The sequence below is a fragment of the Xiphophorus hellerii genome, chromosome 12 (genome assembly GCF_003331165.1).
Source record: "Xiphophorus hellerii strain 12219 chromosome 12, Xiphophorus_hellerii-4.1, whole genome shotgun sequence".
In the NCBI taxonomy this organism is placed as follows: domain Eukaryota; kingdom Metazoa; phylum Chordata; class Actinopteri; order Cyprinodontiformes; family Poeciliidae; genus Xiphophorus; species Xiphophorus hellerii.
This window is the reverse complement of record NC_045683.1, coordinates 25902115-25911593: the sequence shown is the minus strand read 5'-3', so window position 1 is coordinate 25911593 and position 9479 is coordinate 25902115. Positions and strand designations below refer to the sequence as shown.

At 43.9% G+C, this 9479-nt stretch overlaps 1 protein-coding gene across 1 annotated transcript; it reads left to right on the top strand.

The window, feature by feature from the left end:
- Nucleotides 1-1955: 1955 nt before the first annotated feature.
- LOC116730479 (leucine-rich repeat transmembrane neuronal protein 4-like) lies at nucleotides 1956-8147 on the top strand. The gene is made up of 2 exons (XM_032579749.1): nucleotides 1956-3010; nucleotides 3435-8147. The coding sequence occupies exons 1-2, from the start codon at nucleotides 3007-3009 to the stop codon at nucleotides 5054-5056; spliced, it is 1626 nt and encodes a 541-aa protein (XP_032435640.1). The 5' UTR covers nucleotides 1956-3006; the 3' UTR covers nucleotides 5057-8147.
- The last annotated feature ends 1332 nt before the right edge of the window (nucleotides 8148-9479 follow it).

Genomic DNA, 9479 nt, shown 5'->3' with positions numbered 1-9479 from the left:
AACAAGAACATAAAACAGCATTGGTTTTCTGTTGAAAAATCACTGTATGCTTCCTTTTCAGGGCTTTTCTTCTTCTTCTGTTCTAAGGAGACTGGATATGAAGCCCCATATTTTGTCCCCCCAGGAGGCTGGAGCCTCGGAGTGGAACGCTGTGGATCAACACAGTCCAAGGCCTGAACCTTAAAGTGACGGTTGACGAATAATACACAATTTAGATTACCAAACAAATAATATTTGAGTAAAATACAGATAATTAAAATTTTAACGTGTACCCATGCATATATTGTAAATGAGAGACAGAATAATAAACTTTGCAGCTGCATGCTGGGTTTCCATTATATTTGTTTTTTTTCCCCAAAAAAATCTTAAATGGAAATTTATTGAAGGATATAATTGATTTTATTTGGAAACTAAAAGCAGCAATTATCCCTTCTGCTGCTGAAAATATTATAGCGTGTTTATTATTATGATTACAATGGCTTTTAAAACCTTTGTTTATTGCTATTTTAATGCGTGACTCAAAGCAAAAATAAGGAATTGGAGCGCTGCACCTTTTAGAACGGCACAAGTATAACAAGATCACATTATTTGGGTAATTAGTCGGGCTATTTGTTCTAGTAGAAAGCCAGACATACTGCTTGTAGCTTTCTCACTGTTGAAGCCAGTCTGAAATTAATAAAAGGGCTGACTGGTGCTCATTTAATTTCAAAGCAGTGAGAATCTATTTTTGCCATCAGAAATATTTCCAAACAGCCAAATGTGCCCTTTTTGCAATCAGGGAGCAAAAGAAACACACACACACACACACACCCACCCCCACACACACACACACAGCACATAGAAACAAGCACAACTCTATGCTCCATATGCTCCAGCACTTTCTCTGGCATTTCTCTAAAAAGACTTTTACACAGAGGGAACAGTGTGACAGAGATTATAAAGGGTTTTAAAAGCATCTCTCTTTTTTTTTTATAGCTTCTCTACTGTTATGTTGCTTGATCCTCACAAGGTCGCAGAGAGGGTCAACACTGCTTTGATCGTTGAAGACATCCCTGTCAATGGGCAGAAAAGACAAGCACGTCCCATAAGGGACATGTTGAAATAAGCTAGGCTAACACATGTCATTGTTATGGGAGACTGGAGTGCACAGAGATAACCCACAAACCCAGGAAAAGTGTAACTTTTCACCAAGTTTCACCAGAATTAGCATTAGCATTAGCATTAGAGCTGTTGCTAAACTGAGACGGAGTTTAACTATGCTGATTCATTCACAGCACAAATAAACATATCAGCCTTAATGGCTGTAATGGCTGATTCAACCAGCGTCCTCAGTTGTATTAAGATGTAGAAAGAGAAGCTAACGTTGGTGCTAACTGATAATAGTTTTATAGCTAATATGTCATCTCCTCTAAAAATGTTGGTTCCTCCACCTGACACTGACCACAACACACTAAATAAACACATAAAGACTAATTTGTTTTACTGTCAACAGATGTTTCTTGCACAAATTTCTGCATGATTGTCCATTCTTGATTTTTGCTTGACTGTTAGGTTAGCTAAATACGCTAAGCTGCTCTAACATATGAGAGTGTGTGTGTGTGTGTGTGTATGGTTTTTCTATTCTATTCTATACCTATTCACAAAATACATTTGCTTCAACCAGTTGTGTTTATTTTGTACAGTTGAAAATGGAGGTCTGTGAAGAACAATGAGGCCCTTTTCAGTCTGGTCAATCAATCTGGGTCACATATTTTAAAGGGGCAGTAGTACACGTTTTCCAGCCACATTTTGTGGCACAATGAAGTAACTATGTTACCTTCAGTTTTTTTTTTTTTTATTAAAATGCGGTATACATCAAATATGTCTTAAAATGAATTTTGCTTTGTAATTTAACGCCTTGAAATTGTGTCTGTGTCTCTTTAAGACCCTCTTGCTCTTTCTGAAACTCCGCCTACAGGAAGTCGTCACAACATCGCTCCTCTGCTAACCACTTCACAATATTTCTATGAGCGTCGCACTGAGAAGTAGCTCGTATAATGAGCTCACCAGACGCACAGTTCCATCAGGTGTTTGCTAATTGCTGCTGGCTAGTCTGAAGGGGCTGAGTAGGGGAGTAGAAGAGGAAGCACTGCTCTGTGAGGTGGAAGCTTGGAAACTGCAGCTTCCAAGAGGAGCTTTGTCCTCCAAGGCGGAGCTAGGTCAACCCAGGCGTTTTGCACAGCTGAATGGTTGCTATGGTAGATTAACATGCATTAAGGAATCAAGGCAACACTCCAGGTACGTTTATGATGAGGGAATAATATTATAACATGAAAAAAAAAAGTCAATCTCACATAGTTCTGCTCCTTTAATTAAATCCAATCACAGCAGATCAACACTGTGATTGGCCTTCTGGCAAACATCAGAAAAATGAACTAAATCTATTAAGATTCAGAAGAAAATCCCTGGAAAACTGTTTTATTTCACCCTTCATACCAAAGGGCACGGTCCACATTTAAATTCAACATCCCTAAAAACACCAGCGGCAATCCAATGAAACTGATAAACACTGCTAGCAATAATTAGTTAATGGCAGGATTTTCCGTGGCAGAAACCCATCATCATTTGTAAGCTTAGGTTCTTGAGGACGCCTACGCCTCCGAGAAAGGAGTGAGGTAAAGAGAGGCAGGAGGGAAAGAGAGCGCAGAGAGGAGGAGGAGGGGGTGATGTGCATCAGTCCACTGGCGCTCAAATGGGTAACTGCGAGCACAGCGGACTGAAGTGGAGCGGCGGGTCCAACTACGAGCCAAGTGAGACAGCGTCCCCGTTTCCGAAGCGTCACCCACAGGACCCGGCGCGGCTCTGACCGCTGCGGAGAAACTTGCGTCTGCTCCCCAAGTGCAAGCGCTCAGTATGCGGACCGACCCCTGCAGCTGCGCAGACTGACTGAGACCAGTTAAAAAAAACGCTCCTAATCCATTTTTTTCCTCTCCTTCCCCCGGAGGATTACTCCTTTATTCAGTGATAATGGGTAAGTCATTCAGTTCTTCACTGTTTTAGTGACACAGTTTCTGTCTCTTCAGTCTCCTTGTAGCCAGGACGACAGCTGTGATCAGCTTCAACTGAAAGATTTCTACTATAATGAGTCTGTCTCTATTCGTTGCCAGTATTTTTCTGCTAGGAAAACTGTTTTTTGAATAAACCTGTTCGCTTAATCAAAACTACATTCATCTCTAACTTGTCTTCATATATGCATCTGTGAATAGTAAAAGTACCTGCGAACATTTCTTAATGAAGCAGGTCTCGAAAACAGACCTCAAGCTGTTACCCAGAGCATATCCACTGTCTGAGGAAATGAAAGTCCTACCTTTACTCATTCAATCCATGTTGTTGCATGCATTTTCAGAAACTGAGTCATCCCTTTGATTGCCTGTGCCCCACTCTACCCCCAACAGGTTCTGTGATGTTGGACTGGAGGTTATCTTGTCTTCTTCTGCATGCAGCTGCTCTGCTGCTGCTCAGCAAGGGGGAGAGGATGTGCCCCGCGAGTTGTCGCTGTGAAGGAAAGATTGTTTATTGCGAGTCCGGCATCTTCCAAGACATTCCAATAAACATCACGACGGGGTGCCAGGGTTTGTCTCTGCGCTATAACAACCTGCTGGTTCTGCTGCCATACCAGTTCGCCCAGCTCAATCAGCTCATCTGGCTCTACTTGGACCACAACTCCATCCACAGCATCGACGCCTTAGCCTTCCACGGCGTGCGCAGGCTGAAGGAGCTGATCCTGAGCTCCAACAAGCTGAGCTTTCTGCACAACAACACGTTCAGTGCCATACCAAACCTGAGAAATCTGGACCTTTCCTATAATCAGCTGCAGTCTCTGCAGCCGGGCTATTTCTACGGGCTGCGCAAGCTGCAGAATCTGCACCTCAGATCTAACGGGCTGAAGCAGATCCTCATTCGCACGTTTCTGGAATGCCGCAGCTTGGAGTTTTTGGACTTGGGTTACAACCGCTTGCGCAGCCTCACTCGCACCACGTTTTTGGGGCTCTTCAAGCTGAGAGAGCTACATTTGGAACACAATCAATTCTCCCGGATTAATTTCTACATTTTCCCACGCCTTACCAACCTCCAGGCGCTCTACCTGGCGTGGAACCGGATCCGGTCGATAAGCCAAGGGGTTCCTTGGACCTGGCCGAAACTGCAAAAGCTGGATCTTTCCGGGAACGAAATCCAAACGCTGGAGCCGGACGTCTTCCGCTGCATGCCGAGCTTGCAGACGCTTAACCTGGAAACTAACAAGCTGAGCAGCGTTCCCGTGGAGGTGGTGGAGGCGTGGACCGCCCTGACCACAATCAGCCTGGCCGGCAACGCCTGGGACTGCGGCCCCAGCATCTGCCCCCTCATGGGGTGGCTCCGGACTTTCAGGGACCCCAAAGACATCAACATGATTTGCAGCGGCCCCAAGGCCACGCAGGGCGAAAGGGTGGTGGACGTGGTCAGGAACCACTCGATATGCACAGACGCTGCAAACATATTCTCAACCACAACTGTGGTCATTCTAACCTCCACCCAAGCCGTGAGCGTCACGGTTTGGCCGGCGGCCACTGGAGTCCCGGCCCTGACTCGTCCATCACCGCCGCCACAGAAACCTACCCCATCTCCTCTGAGTCCTGCCGGGACACACATAAAGATGGCGGATCCCAGCACCCTCAGCTCTATGCCCCCCTTCTCGCCACAGACCTCCACGCCATTTATCCCAGAGCTGCAGTTTGAACATATGGCTTTCCATAAAATCATTGCAGGCAGCGTAGCCCTGTTCCTGTCAGTGGCATTGATCCTGCTGGTTATTTACGTCTCGTGGAGGCGCTACCCCAACACCATGAGGCAGCTGCAGGAGCACTCAGTCAACCATAAGCGCAGGAAAAAGGCCCGCAAGCAGGAACAGGACCTGAACTCTCAGCTGCAGGAGTACTACCTGACTTACCACTCCAACTCGGAGGCGCTGGACTCGTTGGTGAATGAAAACAGGCCGTGCACGTGCACCATTTCAGGATCCATAGAGTGCGAGGTGTGAGTGCTCCGCCTTTAGGAGACACGCGGTCTCGTTTCCGAGCGGAGATAAATGGATTTTTATTTTTTCTCTGTTGGAAGATAAGGAGGCTTTATCTCTGATGCAAGCAGATAGTCTGCAGCGCTGAAGGAAATACTTGGGGCTTTTGGCACAACGATGTGCGCAGAAAGGATGAATTGAATGGGAAGATGTATTCGGAGCTAATTATCGCCCCGACTGACATGGAAGGAGTGGTGGGATTAGCCGTGTACGGCCCAAACTCACGACGGGACATCTGCTGCGGTACAAATGGGCTCTGCGGAGAGACTGACCTTGTTCTCAGTCGGAGCATACTCTCGTGAACCTACAAAGCCACTGTTTTTACTTACTCATTCGGTTCCAATCATGTAGCTCATAAAGCATTTAGGACATGTGCGCTCTGTGAGTCTGTACGTGTGCGAGTGCGTCCTGTTGCCATCTGGTCAGACGAGTAACAGCTCTGCACCTTCTTCTCACAGATAGCATTAGTCCGGTTGAGTTATTCCACAGTTGGCAGACGGGCTCAGCCGTAGCAGCCGTACCCAGTGTGTGTATGGGGTGTGTGGGGGTGTGTGTGTGTATGTTGAGGGGTGGGGGGCAATCACAAAGAGAGCATCATTTGCATGAAGCCACTCTCCTTATTAAAGATGCTTCTCTTCCATGGGAGATGATCTGTCTGAACGGATAAAAGAAAATGTGTACGTTTTCCGTTTGTATCGTCACAATCGACCCAAATGAGGGATATTTAAAGCTCGTGAGACTAACCTCAGGACTGAGATGTACAAATGTGTCAGGTCCAGTTAAGGCCTTGGATGACTGTGTGTGTGTGTGTGGGTGAGTGCGTGAGTGTGAGAGGAGTAACAGCGTTAATTTTCATATCAAGTTTTGTATTTATTATTGCTGTCATTCATATTTATGCATTGTTTGTGTAAAGATATATATTAATATGTGTGTTCTTGACTGTACAAATTAAAAGAAACACTGACGGTCGATGGGAGGAAAACAAACAAAAGAAAAAGAAATCACAAAGACAGAAAAACAAAGTCTGTATTTTACCCATTCATGACAGGAGCAGTGGCAGAAGTGTACACACTCTGGTTAAAACGTCATCTCATGAGGTGAAGCCTTTAATTTGATGCATATCAGTTCGGCTGAAGAAAGAGAGGAAAAATATAACAAAGAGAAAAGTGCAATAGCCCGGTTGCATAAGTTTGCACACCATCCACCTAATGCGCACCTTTTGGTTTCATCTCAGCATGAAGATGCACATCAACCTTATGTTGTTATGAATCGGATTAAATCGAGATGATGTTCATCTGTCCCGGTAGGATTTTGCTGATGTTTGCTCGCTTGCCTCTGTTAGCTCAAGCTCTCATTTCCAGAGAGAGGTCACAGAGGATCAAATGGATCTCGTTGCGTGAAGGTACCAAAAATTACACCGCAATGTCTGTATGCCATGGTCCACTGAATAAACTCATCAACAACTGAGGAGATTAATTGCAAAATAAGCGACACATTTAATAAAACAACAGCAGGGGGAGGGGGGAGATGGGGGGCTGCCAAGAGGATTACAGCAACACTTGGAAGAGTTATAGGACTTCCTGTTGCGTTCTGATTGTACTGCAGTAGAGCCTTACCCCCCACTTACAAAAACTAATTGTTTTGTTGTCTAGAAGCCTCTTATAGCTTTCAAATTTAATTGTAATTTGTAAAAATAAATAAATAAATAATAAGATCTTAGGTCTCTGAAAAATGTCTCTGCCCTGGTCATATGCCATTTGCCTCCCGTTCTGCTCTCTCTCCGCATGTAAACACAGTCTCCTCCATTTCTCTGTCAACTTTGTGGCTGAAAATCACTTATGAACATTTTCCTGGAAAAAAAACAAAAAAACATGCGGAATGACAAGAACTCAATAAAACAGCAGAAATGTTCACTAGGATGGAAATGAGGTTAAATATTTAAGGTCATCTATATCCAGTGAGATCTAATTTAAGTTATGTGGAAAGGAGAAATGGCCGGTGTGACCTCTTGACAGAGGTCACACGTATTGAAATAGCAGACAGCATGGTTTCTTGCGTGATGACAAGCTGAAGTTTCATTTTCTAAGATGTGTGGTTTAACAATACCACGCAGAACAAAACCTTATGTTCAAATTCTTCAACTTACATGTAAGAAATAAATTTTTTAATATAACCTTGTTGTCGGGGCTGAAATATTCAATACATTTTTTTCAAGTAGCCAAACAATTTATTGAGGTTTTATACTTGCTAGAACCAGAATCAGGAAGACATTGACACTGTTTGGTTAAGCCTGTGTTTACTTATACTTTATATATATACTTTGTCATATCGCTATGACATCATTCACCAACTTTACACAACACAGCAGCAGATGACTAAACTGCAAACAAAGCTCCAAAAGCAAAAGTAAGTTAAAACGTTCCAGTCAAAACTAACATTTCTATTTGTGCGATTAAGTATGGCTGATAGACAGAAGAAAATATGTTGGCCTGGTTAAAATCTCTGGTAAAACAACTAATGGTGGGGTGAACCCAAACTTGAACCTTTCACTGTGCATCACCAAAAAAAAACACACACAAAAAAAACATACCCTCCCCACAATGAAGCATGATGGTGGCAGCATCATGCTGTGGCGTTACTTTTCTCCTTATGAAATTGTTTTTTTTGTCAAGACTGATTAAGAAGTTCTGGAGGTTTTGGGTCCATTTTGACTCAAAATCAGCTAAAGGTGAAGAGAGCTCTCACGTTTGCCCATCAAAACGAGCCCAAACACGCCTACGAAACAATGGCTCCACCAGAAAGAAGAAGACTAATGAGTCAGGATGGCAGAGGCAGAGATGTAGGGTGCTGAGAGAGCAGTCTGCAAGCTGAAATTAAATAAAAAGGTGCTTCAACAAAGCGTTAGTTTAAGGATGTTCACTCTTATGTAACCGGGTTCCTCCTGCTTTTTAAATTTTTCATGTGCCAAACCCTCGCCCTGACAGATTGCTTCGTTTTTATGATTAAGTGTACAAAGCTAATGTCACATTAAAAGGTGAGAATAGTTTTAAAACTATTTATCATGGTGTCTTTTTTTTTTTTTTAATCTTTTTTTACATTAAAAAAAAAAAAACTTAACAGAGGGTATGCACACATATAAGAGCCACTGTGTGGAAAGAAAGAAATGCCTTTCAATCCGTGCCTTTTTGCCTGAACGTCACACATTTCGGCTGTCGTGGTTCCAACACGCCTCCCTTCGCTGCTTTTCTCCTGCGAGCTCCTCTGGTTCTCCCAAATCCCCGACGGAAATGTTCATTCGACCCACCACAAGTGGATTACACGCTCCACCTTGGACTCCGGAGAGGAGAGCCTGGAAACGAGCGGGTTTAAACTTTTAGGTTCTGCTTTCAGAGCCAGAGGAGCTTAGGTGGCAGATGTCTTTCTTTGTTTTGTTGTTGTTTTTTTTTTCTGTGGGATGACATGAAACCGATTCGGATGCAGAAACGTGCGGGAACCGTGGCATAGAGAAGCCACGGTTCTACCTCTCGGGGCGAGAAGAGTCGCTCTGGAGTGGGAACATGAAGGAGAGAGTGGAGGCGGTGCGGCCGGGGTCGAGACGGGTTAGCTGTAATTTAGTTGTCGTCCACCTTGCTGCGACCTTTTCTCCCCGCTCCAATTACTTGTTCATTTAGAGTGGGGAGCATTACATGAACGTGTTCTACTGGTTCTACTCTATAGACTTGGACGTATTTGTTGGCGGCCTTGGTAAAGATGTGTTAAGACCCATTGCGGATGTAGAAACTTGAAAATTTTACCTCAAGGCCATTTATTGATTAGAGAAAGCAATACTCCATAACGTCAGTGTTTACTTGTTAAAGGCTATAGATGGCCCAGCTGCTACCCCAACAATCCCTTGAAAATTAATTAAGAGAAGCATTTTTATAATGAATTCCTACTTTCCCTGCTGCATAAATATGACATGAAAATAGCATCGATTTCTTGAAAAGGAAAGCATAGCTATCTTGCTCAGTAGAGAAAATGAGGGTATGAAGGTGGAAAACAAAAATGTCCACTGCTCACTGATGGAGAATGACGAAGGGTGGCCACCACATCTCCATGACAACCATTAGTCACTAAGTGGCAGTGGTTCTTCTAGGAAAAAAAACAACTTTTTTATATCGTACTAACACAAGTGTAAGCAGGTGGAGTCTGCAGATCTCCATGGCAGTTTAGCTCAACTTTCGTCGGATGAAGGACGACAACGAACGCTCTGGGCAGGTTATGAGACCAACCCGAGAATGAGCAGATGAAAACATATGGTAGAAAATCTATGACGCCGTCGGCCTCTTTTCCTCTCCCAAAGACGTCTTCTCAAATTGCATGAAATTAATTTGTTGAAATAGCGGAG